This window comes from Mixophyes fleayi, chromosome 2 (assembly GCF_038048845.1).
Source record: "Mixophyes fleayi isolate aMixFle1 chromosome 2, aMixFle1.hap1, whole genome shotgun sequence".
In the NCBI taxonomy this organism is placed as follows: domain Eukaryota; kingdom Metazoa; phylum Chordata; class Amphibia; order Anura; family Limnodynastidae; genus Mixophyes; species Mixophyes fleayi.
The window spans coordinates 363,319,523-363,337,099 of NC_134403.1; the positions used below are offsets into that span (position 1 = coordinate 363,319,523).

At 41.3% G+C, this 17,577-nt stretch overlaps 1 protein-coding gene across 5 annotated transcripts in view; it reads right to left on the minus strand.

The window, feature by feature from the left end:
* Positions 1 to 17,577, minus strand: part of PRDM15 (PR/SET domain 15) — a 36,403-nt gene that overhangs the window by 16,630 nt on the left and 2,196 nt on the right. For 4 of the 5 annotated variants that reach the window (XM_075197287.1, XM_075197285.1, XM_075197286.1 and 1 more), the window contains exons 2-10: positions 14,771 to 14,816; positions 8,802 to 8,895; positions 7,354 to 7,507; positions 5,015 to 5,267; positions 3,848 to 3,973; positions 3,008 to 3,106; positions 2,209 to 2,436; positions 1,695 to 1,866; positions 878 to 1,059 (exon numbers count right to left, since the gene is read on the minus strand). In XM_075197287.1, coding sequence (XP_075053388.1) covers positions 878 to 1,059; positions 1,695 to 1,866; positions 2,209 to 2,436; positions 3,008 to 3,106; positions 3,848 to 3,973; positions 5,015 to 5,267; positions 7,354 to 7,507; positions 8,802 to 8,895; positions 14,771 to 14,807 — 1,345 coding nt within the window. In that variant the 5' untranslated portion in view covers positions 14,808 to 14,816. Of the gene's footprint in view, positions 1 to 877; positions 1,060 to 1,694; positions 1,867 to 2,208; positions 2,437 to 3,007; positions 3,107 to 3,847; positions 3,974 to 5,014; positions 5,268 to 7,353; positions 7,508 to 8,801; positions 8,896 to 14,770; positions 14,817 to 17,577 lie in introns of those variants that run through there. The other variant, XM_075197288.1, reaches the window with a different exon arrangement.

A 17,577-nucleotide genomic window follows, 5' to 3' on the forward strand; every position in this document is an offset into this window, starting at 1 on the left:
AATGGCAGTCAACAAAGACATTAATTATTTCGTACAGGGGGCATGGAGAGGAGGAGCGGGCAGACAAGCCTTTACTTGCAGTACTGTCTTGCTCCCAGAACAGCTCCCTCTATTCCCCCCATGGTAGGCAGTGTCCCCCAAATGGCATGAACGAGAAATATTCCAACCATTTAAAAATTAGTAACAAATCCCAGTGCCCTACATGCTGAAATATTGATTAATCTAAATGTAATCATCTAATCTCATAGTCTCCCTTTACAAGATAACAGCAGATCTTCCTCTCTGCTCTACTACAGTTTCCTCTGGATGACAGGGGAAACAGTCTGCTGTAACCCAACTACAATCTAATGCATATTCATAACTGCCAGTCACAGGTAATATCGCTAGGACTGTCAATCACAATGACAGGGCAGGAATTATCTCACACTGCCTGGCTCATTGTAGACCATTGCTCCTGTTATAGAAACAACACATCCAGGCTACAGAGAGGGAACATGCTGGGAGACAGGTAAGCAATTAGATCGGGATATATTAGGCAAAGGGGGTGTGGGCATCTCATTTTGAACTAACATTTACTACTACCAGCTCCCCCCTTTTCCTTCTCCCAATAACAAACAGGAGTCTATGCAGCCCTGTTGAAAAGGAATGGATGGGCTTAGTCTATGAGCTGTGTAAGCCGGTGTCCTGGCTTCAGGTAAGTGGAAGGGAGGTCTCCGGGCAGGGGGGGGGGGGCAATAGCTGCAATATTAAAAAAACCTTGAGACATGTACTATCGGGGGAAGCTGGGAACACACATGGCACGGAGATAATCTTAACTAAGTTTAGTTCCATTTCTAGACGAAAGAGAATGATTTAGCCAGTGGTCCTATCGTCCTACCGTGGGAACGGACGTGGCGGCTCAGGTTGCTGCTGTTTCGGAAAACCTTGGTACAAATGTTGCACTGAAAGACGCGCTTGTGGTCACCAAGCTGGCGCACAAATTTCCTTCTCATACTGTGCCGGGCACCGGAAAGGAGCATGCCCCTCTTCATGGAGCTGTTCCCCTGGTGAAAAGAGAACCTGCAGGGGACAAGCACACCAGTCATATAGGGAATTATGGATCATAAGAGGTTTATATTATCAAGATATTAGAAGTCATCTCAGAGAGACCCATGATCTGTGTGAAGATGGGCTATGTGCCATTATATGGTCATAGAACTTCTCAATGACGCTATGAATTCTAGTACACAACATAGGTGTTCATACATTACAGCTGGGTCCTCCCAATCTACAGAAGTGGGATATTAGTTAATCGTATAGAAGCAACACAATATGTTCTTAAGTTTTCATGCTCAAGCCAAGTTTCAACTGCTCCACATATTAACAAACTAGTATTTAAGCCAAAGCAACAGTTTTAAAATATTTTTGTTTGCATATAACTGATCCAAAGTATAGAGCACAGCTGATCTACATCGTATCCAATGTCAATGAAATGATAAACTTTGCCAGATGACACAGAGGATTTAGTGAAAAACACACAAGGAAGATAAAGATTAAGCAATGTATTTAGTAAAAGTTGCAGTAGTGCGTTAGTATTAACTAACCAATTACAGTAAGCCCAACTAATTAAATTAAAGTTGTCTTAAGGTGAAAACCCCCTTTAAACCCTCTGTAAGAAACATTAGCTGCCTCTGTTGGGATAAGGGGTCACTTACTTAGAGATAGGCGTCAGATTAGTGTTGGCAGCAGGAAGTTTTCCCAACATCAACTCCATGAACTTGTCGTCGGAGTCGTGAGGCAGCGGAACGTCATCGGGAGGGATTTCGGTGATAATTTCAGCCACGCGATCCGAGGAGAAGACTGGACTGTAGAGGATTGGATGGTGGGCTGGAAGGGGGGAGAAAAGGACAAGTTCAGAGCAGCTGAGAGCAAGTTATAAATCATGGCTAATTTGCTTAGTTTGGAGACAGGACTCTTGTCAAAGACTACTGATGGGAAGTTTTCATTTGCATAAATGAAAAGTCCACAGGGGCGGAGCCCTGACAACCCTGGCGTTGTCAACCCAAGTAGAAGAGAGGATCTCCTGGTTGAGCCTTTAAGACACCTCATTTGCTATCTCACTTAAACCCAACCAAAACTATTGTTTTATATTTCTAGGTGAAATTAGACTTTGAAACAATAAATTTTAAATTTACATTACACTGAAGAAAGAGGACAATGTTTCCTCACCTGGTGGGCTGTCATCTTCCACTATCACCAAGGGGATATTCGGCTTTATGGTTTTTGACTTGCGCCCCCTCTTCTGCTTCTTCTTCAGCACCAGATTACCAGCGGTGGCGCTGCAGACCACGGGCTGCTCAGTGACCCCACCCACGGCGTCGCCCTCCACGTATGGCGGCTCACAGGCTTCAGTGGGGGAAATCCCTTTGGCTTGTTCCAGGTGACTTAACAAATGTTCTGGGGTTGTGCGACAACAGCGCAGTTACATAAACACCAAATAGCTAATTATAGACAAATGTTTTATTTACGTCAATTTAGCTAAAATATAGAATATATAATAAAGAAGTGACGTGAATCGATTTCTAAACTTCTGATAATAATAGCTGTATAAACGCTGAATTCTGATGTCACCATTTCAGTCTCTATTCAGAAAATTTGAGTATTATAATGGAACACCTCACTGTAAATTATGGATTTCAAAAGACACCTTGGAGAGATCTGTGACCATATAGAGGAATGATGCCACAGGCTGCTGAGTGACTTATAATATCCTTATAAAGAGGGGTACAATAACCAATATGTATGTGTATATCCAGGCACTGTGTACTAGTAATGACTGATATGTTACAGCAATGTGTTATCAATGTAGAAAAGTTCATATTGTCCTGAGAACTATTAAACATTCCTATTCATTGTCTCAGACTGGAAGAGAGCAACAGGCGTATACCACATGACATTACTCCACCAATCACAAACCACAGATTGACACCACTGTGCTAGAACGAGCTATAGTATTCCTGGTGCGTACCTGTCAGCAGATTGGGTTCTATGAAGGTCGTGTTACACACTTTACACACCCACTCGCAGGTTTCCACGTGGATGATGTCACTGTTGTCCTGGCAGGTTACTGGGGAAAATAAATACAAAGGTCAGTCACTACTGGAGAAAGCCTTGTGATAAAGGGAGACAGACAGGAGTACCCGGAGAGGACGCTTTCCACATTCAAAATGATAAAAAGGAACCATAATAACCAAATTATTGCCAACTCAATGCAAGCAGGTGAGCTGCACATTGTGTACTTTTGCAGAAAACATAGTCCCTATACTTAAGTTTAACTAACTCCACGATCACAACAATATGCATCTAAAGATGATCTGACCTTGGGTTAAATATATTTTATGGACATGTGTTTTATTTACACATGAGAAACGCATTTCGCTATGGTGTAAAGCTTTTGCATAGATTGTGAAATGCGTCTTATACTGCAGACTCTACTTGCACAGCATAGCCAATAAAATAGAATTATTATTTAATGGGGCGGAGGGTAATCCATCGGTAGGACCGCATTATATCACCTTTTGTTGGTTAGATACTCTGCCTATTAGAATGTATCTAGTGGCTCCTCTCTCCTTACTTATTTAGAAAACAAAATATTACTGTGTGGCGAGTGGAGTGTATGAGTCCTGGCTACCACATATATCAACGGAGTCTCAAACACTCAGCAACAATAGCTATCCAGAAAACATGACATGCTCAGTTGCTAAATCAGCGAAGGTGGATGTGATGAAACTATAAATATCCCCCATAACATGCCACCATTGTCTATAATGACATAATGGAGAGGTTTCAGGACTTTATAGATAATTACCTGAAGTGTATGCTGCCGGGGGACGGACAATTTTAATTTTTTTTGAGGTCATAGAGGCAAGTTGGCTGGATTTTGAAGACGTTGGGCTGACTTCTTTTTCAGGTTCCGCTGTCAAATATCCCACCTCTGCGGAGAAGGCAAAACAAAAACAAAACAATTTAGATGTATGATCTTGGTTATTGTATTGAGCGGCCACCATTTCTCATTTTTCAAGCACCAGTTTGAGACGAGCCTCACATCACTACTCTGTGCTGCTGGGAGACCCTGCTCCTTCCACTATATAACTCTCAGTCTGTGGCTTCCTGCTGCCTCCATTCCCCTCCTCACATCATGTCACAGTCCCTGCCCTTGCTTACATAATCACACATGTGGACGGGTTATTAGCTTCCAGCATATTCATCTCATGCTACTGCAAATATTCTGATCTTATTGGCTAGTCTGTGGACATTCTGATGTTCTGATTGGCTACAGGTTCTTCTATCCCAGCCCACTTAAAATCTGCATTCAAAGTTCATCTGCTGGTCGCCCGAGATGTCCTCAATCAAGTGCTATTCTACTAGAACCCCAAGAAGAGGAACCTCAAATGTCAGTACAATGTTTCACTGGAATCCCAAAGAGAGACAGTTCCTAACAGAACATATTACATAAGTGACAATCGGAAACAGATTCTGCGGCCAACCAGGATCCCAACACACATGATATGCCCCCCTGATTTATACAACGAAATAAACGTCAGCTCACAAACCTGTATTTTTAAAATCGTTTCAATGGAAGAAACGGACACTAGCTAATCAAATGCAGCACTGGCCCGCCTGTATGTTTACTATATTATAAAATAGAATATATTAATTTTGTATTACAGCACTTAAAGAGAATGAAAAATAATTAGCTGACTCTTGTGCTACTTGTCCCCTTAATGAACACCAGTTATTTTATATATGAATGATCTATATGCCCCCAAACATGACCCAACACGTGAAACACCTGGTCAACCGGAACTTAGAAGATTCTACAGTAGGCGTTTTTAGCCATGGGCTAATTTGCATAATTAAACTTGAATAAAATAAATATACGTAACCTATAGCCAACAGGATTAAAGGAAACATATGACTAATTAAAGGATGAATGGCTGAACAGATGTTCGATTTCCAGGCAGAAGACAGCTACCATTATGAGATGGCATAGGAGGCTTCAACAGAGGCTTCTCCATCTTCCTTGCATAGAAAGCCGCGTACCACACTCGCAGCTCTGTGCCCGCCGCTATGTCCCGGGAGGTAGTGAAATAGATCTCGCTGCCATGCTGGAATGCCGTCAGGTTCTGATGGGTGAAGTCCATGGCCGGTCTCACCAGCATCATCCAGTTACACTCATCTTCGCTGAATGTATCGAACAGTATGACCAGCCCATCCTTCTGGAACACCTGGAAGGAGAGGGGACATAGGATGACAGCCAAGAAAGCATTTCAACACCAACATGACAATTTGGCCACTAGAGGTACTATGGTCGAACAGGTGCCGGCTGGCAAATTTTAGTCTATGGGGCAAGAATCGTCTCAGCAGCGCATTTGGAACATTTGAAAGGAAAAAAATGCAGGTAGTCCAGTGAACCAGCCCAGGGTAGCCCCCCTATGGGAGCTGTCCAGATGCCCCCCTGCCCAGCCAGCCCCTGTGGCCGATTCTACTCCGTAAAAGCGGCATGGAATGCCCAACACATGCCATATACAGAGAGTGGGTCCATTATGTAGACTAAACCATGCTTTTGGAGGCTGCCGACCACGTGTAGTTAGGCTGTGGCAAAACGAAAAGGCAACGGATGGAGAGAACAGATGACGGGTGTCCTTCAGCTAGATTTCATGTTGGCCGCTAAGGTTGGGTTTAACATAGCGCCTAAAACAGCCATTTGTGGAAGGAAGGTCAACCCCACCAAGGTTGGGCAGATTAATTGGCTGTTCCGCTGTAAGAGTCGACGTTTGCAGACACCACAATATCAGGTACCGGTTAGATACACTCTGCCAGAGACTATATAAAATTCACTGGCACGGACGAAGACAAAGTTATATTGATTTGAATCAACACAGCGCAAAATGTGAAGAAGCGAAAACCCTGGAGTCTTGAAGTGGCTAAAGACAGGTTAGGGATAATATTTACAAATAACGTATTCTATATTATAACCAATGAAGAACATCTACAGTGTCTGCTTAAATCTGGCGAAAATAATGGAAATACATTTTCTTTTATTATATTTATAGCAGCTTTTGTGCGTTTTCTCCCAATGCTTGCGCTGGAGTTTAGTTTGTGACGTGAAAGGTCGGCGTGGCTAAACTAGAGGTATAAGGATAATGAAACATCAACTCTGCATAAAGTTATGGTATGAATACACCGAGATAAACACCGCCCCCTCCTACTGCAAAAAGGGTCCTGATGCCGAATTATTGACCTCTCCCCGGGCACTTCCTACGCAGTGTTCAAAAACCTCCCGCTTTGCATCTGTATATAAAGACAAGCGGTGCAATCATAGTTATAGCATATAGGCTATAGCTCCTGTTGGGATGCTTTAATAAACATTAAGTAATAAATCATGTAAATACGTTAAAGAAAATGACATTTAATGGAAGGCTGCACTGTACCACTCGTTTTTCGCTGCGCAGCAATTTTAATATAGGTCATGTGAAATAGTAGAGACGAGGTTATGGACATTATTTCAAGTCAACAAAGAAGCAACTGCACAAAAACAATCGTGTTTAATTCATATCCTATATGACAATATGAACAATTGCAAACATTTAAAAATCACCAGCTTCCTTGTGCAGGACCACAGAGCACAGTAACATTGTGTATATCCTGCCCAGTTCTAATGTAGGTAATAGAGAAGGGAGGGGTATGGGAGAGCCCAGACTTCTTCCATATCAATCTCACTCCATACACGTTGGCTGAAAGTCCCCAGCACACTAATAAGTAGGTTAAAACAACCAAACCGATGGTCTATTTCTCCAGAGGAAATGCTTGCTTCAATAATTTGCAAATCAGTGATATATTGTAATATAGGTGTGGGAACGGTTATTCGGCAACTGGTCACAAAGAAAATGCCGAACGCCGGAAAGATAAAAAAATAAATAAATTGCGGCCACTACTACTTACCGTGGGCCTGACAATCCATCTGATTTGTAAAGCCCCCCTCCCCCAATGTCTGCTGGGGTCCGGGGGAGAATGTTCTCGCTCCTGCTGGCAGTGATTGGTGGATGGACAACATGCTGCCTGTATAACAGAAGCCGGCCTTGGCGTGAGTAAGTAGAACACCCTCAGGGGTACTCTCCTAGCTCTGGCGGAGGAAGGCTATCATCATAACGCCAGCATGTTGTCCGGACTTCTATAAAGCCCCAAGTGTTCCAGATAATACATCCAACAGCTGGATTTAATAAGCTTCTTACAATTATACATTTGTGACATCAGTAGTAAGAAATACAAACACCCTTCATATTCTAGTAGCGATAGCAGAACAAGCTTTACCTTGAGTGGAAAAACAGGTTCTTTGTCTAGTTTGGCAACTCTCTTACATTCAAATGGGCCAAATTGAGTGCGCTTGACAAGCGGCGTTACAGCAAATACCCCTTCTGTGCCATCCCCGATGTGCTTGATCTCCAGGTTGGCGGGGAGAGAGGATCTGGAAAGGGAACAAGCCATCAGCAACCAGCTACATCGGACAAATACAAATAAACTAGAATAGATTCCCTAATAACATACATGTGGCGCTATTACGTACTAGCCGCTCCCTCCCACAGTAAGGTGCACATTGTAACAACGTTGCAGTGGGACATGAGTGTAACACTGGAAAAATGGTGTCTAACTTAATGTTTCATATCTGAATTGCCATTTGGGTTTTAACGGTCATTTAAACGGAACGTTAGACCTCAATAAATATTTGATACTGCAAATGTTTTGTTTGAACAAGTCTGTTTGATCAGAAAGTAATTTCATCTCCTTCCCACTTCTCACTATCAGAATTGGCACACAGCGCAGCAGCTACGTTATCCAAACAGCACACAACTCACATTAAATGAACATACTGAGGGACATTTAGAAAACAATGAAAAAATTGGGCAGAAGCGGAGCAACTTTTTTCTTTGATCGGTGATAGAATTATTGCAACATTTGCATGTTGTTGTTTTATTAGTGTGCGATGCTTGAGATGGTTCTATAAAGAGTCTAACAATAAGCATTCTGTTGTCATGGAAACGGCTTTCACCAGACAGCGAGTAAAGAAAAGATACAGCTCAGTCTGGAAAAGGAGGATCATCCTGAGAGGAAGAGGAAGGCAAATTACTGGGTGTGAGCCTAGCATGTGATGACTTCTCTGGTTCATCAGATGTGATCATTGGACTTAATGTTTGGACCATCAGATCTGCGGACAATACGGCCAAATTGCCCAGATTCCATCATTTGACTAGATCACTAAATAAATGCAGCATTTCCCCATCTCCTAGTCAGGAAGATGGACTCCCCAAATGCATTGTAAAAAAAAGCAGTGTAATACAGACTGTAGGGTAGTAAGGACTCGAGCTCTCAAACTACAGACTAAGATGAGAGACAAGGGGGAACAATAAAAAAAAACAAGTATCCCCAAAAATTCTATATTATACATATATTTCCTATGATATCCTAAACAAAATAAACACATCTGCAATCGCCAAAACAACTATCTACATACAGCGGAGGCAGAAATTTTGGGGGAGGCAAGCAAAGTGCCTCATTGAGGTGAAAGGACAGACTGCATTCTTAACATATTGGTTCAGCTTTCACCTCTGTGTTACAGTGCTAATACGGTAAATGATCCTCTTCCATTAACAGACCCATAATCTAAGTAATCAATATGCAACTATGCCGAGGGGGCCCTTAAAAGGCACAGCGGTACGTTATTAGCCTCACCCGTGATATCTCACCCCCCCTTCCACACTCACCTGGCTCTGCTCAGCACAAAGGAGTCCTGAACAGTCACCACGGGACCCAGTTCAGGACATTCCGAATCATGATACTGAGCGCAGTCCTCACACCCTGCAAAACAAACACAAATTATTACTATTACTATTATTACTAAATGCAACAGAACATAACATTGATAGAATTATATAGACAAGAGAAACTTCTGTGAGATTAAAATGCATTTATAACATTACGGACATAATTGTGACCGACGTATATTTATCGTTGCTTTTCAAATTATTGCCAGACTTCTCGTAGGTCGAGATTTGTAAATTGCAAGAGGAGATGCCTCAAAGGGAAGAAGCTGACGGCTCACCCTTAAAGTTGAATGGGCGGTCTTGGGTATAATGTGCATTTGGTACCAGGTTGTGTAAATGTAAATTATCTAACAGATGACCCCCAAGAATGATCAGTGGAAGTTTGGGGAGGGGGACTTAGCAGAAGTGGTGGGCACAGATCACTTAACCACTAGTCTCATTATTACACTTTTCCAAAATGAGTTATCTAAATGGCGAATAAAGAAATAAATTTTTACACACAGGTTTACTCTGCAACAAGTCCAGCTGCCTGTGTTGAAAGAAATAGGAATAGTTAAAATCAGTACAGGAAGAAGTGGAGTGTAAATAACCAAGTCAAAGTCATCAGATAGGTAATCAAACAGACATAATCCGAGGCAATGGGCCAGTAACACAGAACCCAGGTTCAGCTTCTATTTCTCAAAGGACGTCCTTTAGATGACAAGTTTCCAGCTGGTTTTATAAAGAGTCTAACAACAAGCATTCCGTTGTCATGGTAACGGCTTTCACCAGCCAGAGATAAGGTTAATGGAATAAATGAACCAATCTTGAAGCATGGGCATTTTTTTAAGGCTCCCAAGACCTCTGCTTTGGACTGTAACCCACCAAATTGTACCAAATACTGTAACTTACTGGTTCAGGTGCAGGATTTGAGGGCCCAGGAAATGGATTCTCTCAGAAGGTTATCAATAGAGCAACAAAAACATAATAAAAACAAAATAAAATAAATCACTGGGTTTTATTTGCATTGAGATCTCAAGAAGGGCCCAATAAACCTCTGACCCGATTAGGAAGAGGGAGCTTTAATTTCATGTTCACTGTAGACAGTCAAACCTTACCCCCTACATGGTGATCACAGCTCTGCTGTGTCTGGCAGAGTTCTATCTGAGCTTCTTGGAGTAACGTATGAAGTAGATATTGATTTTTTTGTAAGGCTCTAAGTTTGTGACAGCTGGAATAGTAGTGGTAATGGGAAAACCAGGAATGATATCCATAATTTGTGGAGTGGAACCATGTTGAGCATTATTATAAGCAATCTGTAGATACGAGGTCCATATAGTCATCCTGTAGATAAGCAATAAAGCACTGGAGATATTGTTTCAAAGTTTGGCTGGTGATTAATTTGCCTGTTAGATTAAAGGCTGAAGATGAATATAAGGAGAAAAAAAAAAAACAACCAGAAACCATATTTTCCTTTTTCTTCTGGAATTTGGCAGTTTAACAATGAAATCCATGGCGATGGACCCACAAGGTTGTGAATCTATAAGCGGTAGATGATGCAGACCCATCTGAGGCGCACAATGGGGGGAATTCAATTCCCCCCTAACACAACACCATGCTAAGTCTATTACCGTTAATACGGTAATTATTATTATTATTATTATTATTAATATTTATTTATAAGGCGCCACAAGGCGTCCGCAGCGCCGTACAGAGACAAACAAAATCACAATACAAATGGAGACAGCACAGTACAGTAAACACAGCAACTCAGTACGCTCAATGCACAGCTAGAGAGGGCGGGGAAGGGGGAGGGAGGATCCGCAAACGACGGGGCCCAAGAAGGAGGGCGCGGAAGACAGGGAGACCCCCAGGGGGGAGGAGGGAGCGAGAGTGGACGTGGGGTGGAGGACCCTCGAGGAGGAGGGCTAAGTAGCTGGAGAGCAGAGTTAGAAGTGGTGGAAACAGGAGGAGAGATGGCCCTGCTCAGAGGAGCGTACAATCTAAGGGGAGGGGTAATAATATTAATAATTGTAGCACAGATTTCTGCTCGCAGCTCGCTGAGCAAAAAGTCAGCATTGAAATTACCATACTAACGGTATTTATGGTATTTATGGGCACTATTAACGTAATATCGGTAATAGTGCACAGACGTTACTTTTGACAGCAACGGGGCCAATTGAATCCCCCTAATCACATAGTTGAGGACATCTGGGTAGAATTTAGTCCACCGAAAGGAAGACAGAAGTCCCTTCTAGATATTACAGAGGCATGTTCAGATTCATGAACCAAGCGAATTACCACTCACAGATTCAAAAAAGATCAAATGAAAAGTCAATGTTCATAGGTCCAGTAATTTAAGGTTAGGTGCTGGTTTTTTGGGGGTTTTTTTTTTTTTATGAATTTCCTAAAAAGTTGTTTTCTGGAGGAATCAGTGTCTGGAGAAGAGTTTACAAATATCTTCAAGAGGGCATCAGGACCGTAGCTGATATGCAATAAGGAATAGTCCACCTTCCATGTCTAGCTGCCAATCTCCTGGCTGATCTGGTGAACTCCAAGTTTCCATGATCTGTTAGAACTGTTGGGCCAGGTACACATTACTGTGTTTTCAGCCGATCATTGGGCCATTCAGATGATATCACAGTAGTGTGTACTCTGGAACGACGAACAATTATAGTTCCAAAGCACATGAAATCGTAGATCGAGATTTTCAAACGGAACTGAAAATCTCGTTCAGCAATGGAAAGAAGTCGTTCCAATTCTGCAGTGTAGGCACTCACGATCAGGAGCTCCATAGAGTTTACAGAGTCACCATCTTTTCAGCCGATGGTTACGACAGATGAAGAGCAAAGATCTGAAGGTAAATCTTGTAAAACGTGTATAGTGTGTACACAAGCATATGCATGCTGATCGGGACTTTTTTTTATTATTATTATCAGTCGTTGGTAGACTCGTACTAGATAACACATTGGGAGAAAATTTCTGTAGTGTGTACCCAGCCTTACTGGACGATGAGCTCCTTCGATATGATACCTTCATTTAGAGATGGCAAATTTTACAGCCAATAATTCTGTTTCGTATGTCATTTTCTTTCCAATGACATCAGGCAGGAATAGTAGGCACAAGGATGTATCATTGTTTAAGGGACATGGGAAATAAGGAAATCACCCTTTAGCAGATTCAAATGCATCCACAACAAATAGCAATCCTTGATTAGGATGGATGACAATTGGAGCCAAGGTAGAGACAGTTTTCAGGTGCAAAATTGCAGCTTTCAGACCATTTAAACATCTTTCTGACTGAGCGGGGGCGATAGAGGCATTAATTCTAGGGACACTTGAAAAGAAAAATTCTGTAGAGCTTTGGGACCCTACAAATATAAGGGTTTCTTTCTCAATTTTCTAGGATGGTTAGACATGTGGGAGGCATTATATACCCAAGAAATGTATATTTTCTGACAATGTTCAAGAACATCAGGATTGCGATCAAGGTAGGTCACCACAAACTGGACCCAAAAATTCCAAAGGACATGGTTAATAAAATGATGAAACGAGGAAGGGGTATTACAGAGGCCAAGAGGCATCACCAGGCTGCTTTCCAGACCTGTTATGGGCACAGTCGTCCACTGAACTCCTGATGGAAAAATACATGAAGTTATAGGACCCCATAATAAAACCTTTTTGTAAAGATCTTTGCAATAACTGAAGGATCAGCGGGAGAGGATATTGTTTTTGTCAGTTTTACATTTTCAGCAGTTAATCCAGGGATATAATGTCCAGTCTTTTTTCTCCACAAAAAAATAAGGCTGCTCCAGCCAGAATGGTTGAAGGTGGAATAAACGCCTTCAAGTACTCCTCGAGAAATTAACTCCAGTCCAGAGAGAGAATGAATATGACAAAACGATATAGCAGCTCCTGACAGAAGTTGAATGGGACACACATTAGATTCAAGCGTAGACAGTAGATCAGCATTCTTCCAATAGCTTGCACCTCAAAATTCATGAGCCCAAGAAGGCAGTTTATCAATTTCCGCAAATATAAAACCCTTTAAACCTACAAGAGCATCAAGGGAATGTCTTACAATGGTTATGGTGGCAATATTCAAAAGAAAAGGTCAAAACCCTTGTACTTCAATCAATGAAGGAATGAAGCCAAGAAAATCCAAGAATATCTGGAAACTTTGGGGAAGATTTTGGATGAAAAAAGATGGTTTTACAGTGACTGAGCTCAACTGAAAACACCAGTGGTTCCGACTCATGGGTAACAAGTTCAGAGATTAATCATCCACGGTATCCATCATCATAGGCGATGGTTTGTACCAGGCTAGGATGTGGTTGTCTCTGGCAAAATTAATGTTCATAAAATTGTCTCCAGCACTAGAAATACTAATTATTATTGCTGTGGTCCTTAAATATTACTGGCAGCAACAGATGGAAAGGAATAATGGCCAGTTTATTATCTTCTTGAGATGTAGAGAGAGGATGTTGTGAGAATTAATTACATCGATATACAGATCCCTGAAAGTGTGTATTCTTCTGTCATTTTCTATAAATGTTGTCCTCTTAGGACAATTACTTACATAGTGCCAATACATACAGAGCCTATCTCTCAGATGTCCTTAGATTATATCTACCACCACTGGTGCAGGGAAACCCAAGTAGAATAAGTTTTACAGAACTTTAAAACATTGTAAAACATTGATTTGACCTGTATAGTTGTGGACCGGCCAGTAGGATCCTGGACCCGATTTTGGAGAACGTGTATAACCTGGATCCGAGGCTGCAGGTTTTGAGTCAAAGTCATTAATTGTTGGGTCCAAGCAGAATCTGCTCACATGGACTCAAAAGGTTGAGCCCCAATTATTCTGCCACTGATCTGGTATCAGAGAAAGACTCCAAGGGGTAAATGTATCAAGCTGAGAGTTTTCCGGCGGGTTTGAAAAACAGATTCTAGCTATCATTTATTTAGTACATTCTACAAAATGATAGCTAGAATCTGATTGGTTGCTATAAGCAACATCTCCACTTTTCAAACTAGCCAGAAAACTCTCAGCTTGATACATTTACCTCCAAATGCCACAGTGGAAGGAATCAGGAACAAACCAAGGTCGGTGCTGGCAGAAGTGGAGTGGAGTTAAAGTCAATACAAATCAAGCAAACACGTAGCTAAGGACAAGGCCACTATGGTACAATTATCAAGCAACACAGAAGCAGAGTTTGAGTTCCTAACATTGCCCATTAATACAAGTTTATTATAAGCAATCATTATTAAGGGGACTTGCAGCAAAATTAATCTGGGTTCATATGAAAACATATTCTCAAAGTAAGGGGATAAATAGAGTTACCATTTCAACTCGCATTTTTTTTTTAAAAAAAAAAATAACAATTTTGTATCCAAATTTAATATGTTGGTATTCTAATCAAAATATGATCACTGTTTGTTCTGATTGTATACAGAGCCTAGAAGACTCGAGACGTAAAGAGGCAAGACAACTCATAACCAGATAGCCGATTAGGTGATACTTTCTCCTCCCCCCACGTCCCTAGTTGTTTGAATGCGCCCTGCTGCACAAGTTCTACAAAAATTAAATCTGGAGACCGCCAGACTGTGTATATAGTTTGTGAAAGCTTCCTCCGGTTTCCTCCCACACTCCAAAAACGTGTGTGCGTGTGTGTGCGTGTGTGTCAGCGCTGCGGAATTGGTGGTGCTATATAAAATAAATGGTGACGATGATGATGGGATTTACCCAAGAACCCCTTTTAAGAATATAGAACATTTGTAAAAGTTGACTGTGGAAGTCATAACATTCTTATGACACAACATGAAGTGCTAATGGGGTTTGCCATCTCGTGCACTGTGACTTTACAAGTACACCTTTAATAATTCAGGTCAGGCAGAAGTAAAATAGCGACATTTACTTATTAAACTTACATATAAATACAGACTCATCCATTCCTTCTTGAGTCATTGTGCACACCTAGAATGAAATAAAAACAATATATTTGAGAATACATATATAAAAGGTAATATTGTTAAACAATATAATAAATAAAAAGTCAGCATCCCGACATCCTCATTCCTAAATACCTCAGTCAGCTTGGAAAAGGCAATTTATGGTCTTACGGTGGGACGTTATGCAAAAATATAATTTAGCATGAAAAACTCAAGTAGATGTTCTGTTCCCAGTAGAGACCAAAATGATGCAATATTAATAAATCATCATCATCATATTGCCCTAATCTACAGATCCATCAACTCAAAATAAAAGCTTGGACTCGTTTTTCACAAGGGCGCCTCATGAAAGCAGTGTAAAATGTACAATTAGGGCTCGTTCATCCCAATGCTTCACCAAACATATGTGTAAGGAAACACAGCGGCTTTTGGAGTAGGAATCCATTTTATTGTAGGAATGGAGAAACGCATATTAACAGGCGGACACTGCAACATTTATTTTTAGACACGCTGCAGCTGTTCTGCACTTCGATCCATAGGTGTGAGCGAGCTCTGTTAACAACAAATGTACTTTAATGTAAGGCTGTTAACTAGCACACACAACCGGATCACAATCACCTTGTGTGAATGAGTCCTAAAGGATATTTTAGTTCAGATTTGCGCCGTTGAGCAATGTTAGCAAGAGACACTCAATGAGTGGTGACCGTATTGGGAAACACGGCTAGTTTAGTACTGTATGCTACCATTACATCTGGCATTCCGGACTGCCAGAATAGTAGGCATCATCCCAGACTGTGATTGAGGTGGAGCTTAATGACGCAATTTTGCTTCATTAAGCCCCACCCCTGCTATGAAATGCCATGATTTTCTGGCGTTTCCGGGGTGAGGTTTTAAATGAACTAATCCATCTTGGAAGACTTCTCGCCAACTCAAACTCAATCTTTCAAAAACTGAATTAATAATATTCCCACCCAAAAACAGAAGCTTCCTGCCTGATATTTCTATTTCTGTTGATAACATAAATCCCACCCCGCAAGCTCGCTGCCTAGGTGTAATCCTTGACTCACAACTATCATTTATTCCCCACATCGACTCTATATCTAAGGCATGTTACATACATCTAAAGAACATTTCCAGAATAAGTACATATCTGACACAAGACACCACAAAAACCTTAATTCATGCACTCATCATCTCCTGCATCTACTATTGCAATTCCCTCCTTACTGGTCTTCCCAAAGTCAGACTTGAACCCCTACAATCTATTATGCACGCAGCGCCTAGATTGATTTTCCTTACTAAACGTTCTTCCTCTGCTGAGCCACTCTGTCAGTCTCTACATTGGTTGCCTGTATTTCAACGAATCCAACATAATCCAATATAAAAAAAAACAGCTCTTCAGGCAAGCTTATAAAATTCCTCAACCACACTCTTAATCTCCCTAGGTTACCCTATTACCACCCTCTATACAGCTAACACAAGACAACAACTCTCTGGCCAACACTGCTGTGTGATTGATCACACAGCCCACTCAATACTTTTACCTTTGCATCCTAGCTGGTCCATTGTGCAATATGATGTAGCACGTGCCCTTGTGTTTCACACTCCCATTGTCCTATAGATATGTATGTATTACCCAGTATTGTTTTATTAATGTTTGCTGCCAATTTTAAAGCGCTACAGAATTTGCTGGAGCTATATAAATATATGTTGATGATGATGATGTTGATGATTTTGTAGCAAGAAACAGTATACAGCTTGTCAACTCGCTGGGAACCAGAGTGACATCACTGAGTTACGGGCTAATATTCACGAGGCCAGATCCGCGTTTATGAGGTACTGGTTCTAGTGAATTAATAGGCTTAGTTTTCAATTATCAGTGACTGGTACATTTTAACTTATACATACCGACAAACTTTTTCAAAAAGAAAATTAGGACTAAATAAGCCCCTCCTACTTTCTGCACAAACCACACCCAGGTCCACCAAAACCACACCCACATTGCAAGGAGGACATTGAATTGGATACCACACAAACCAGTGTCCCTGCTGTAGCGGGTGGTTCATTCTCACAAGACTACACGTTTTAATTCAGAAAACAGATCACGCAGCATTTTTGTTGCCGTTAACTTCACAATTTACATTGGAACGATCTTATTGCCACAGATCAATGATACCTGGGACATACAGTCCACACGTTAAGTGAACACGCGCACTCACAGGCTGCAAATGTGCTACAATGACAAGTATGAACATTGCCTGATTAGTACGGGCATAAAGCAGGATAAAGCAAGAAAACAGAAATAAAGAGACGTAAGCAGAGATTGCCAGCTTTGTGTGGAAGATACAATACAAGACCATTTACACAGAACGCAGAATAGTAATGTGAATTTGCAGCTACAAAGATTGCCTGGATTTGGGTAATTAGAGGCAGAAACATTTCTAATAAAAACACATTTTTCATTCAATCCAAATCCAGACCACAGAAGCTGTTTTCTCCATACAGAGGAAGGAAGAATTGGTGCTATGGGCCAAATAGGTTTCACATGAACCATCTGACACAATGCAGACATTCCTTCAAAGTATATATTATATGTTGTCAAATTGTCAGTTGTGCACTTTTATTATACCATAACCCTTGGGCAGAACTAAACTGCTCATTTCCATATCAGATCCCCAAAATCAGGGCACACCCTTCGAATGTAAACACCAGAAAGCCAAATAATTATTTATTAAACCTACCCCAATTATTATGTATTTTCATACATATCACTAGGACTCTGCTGC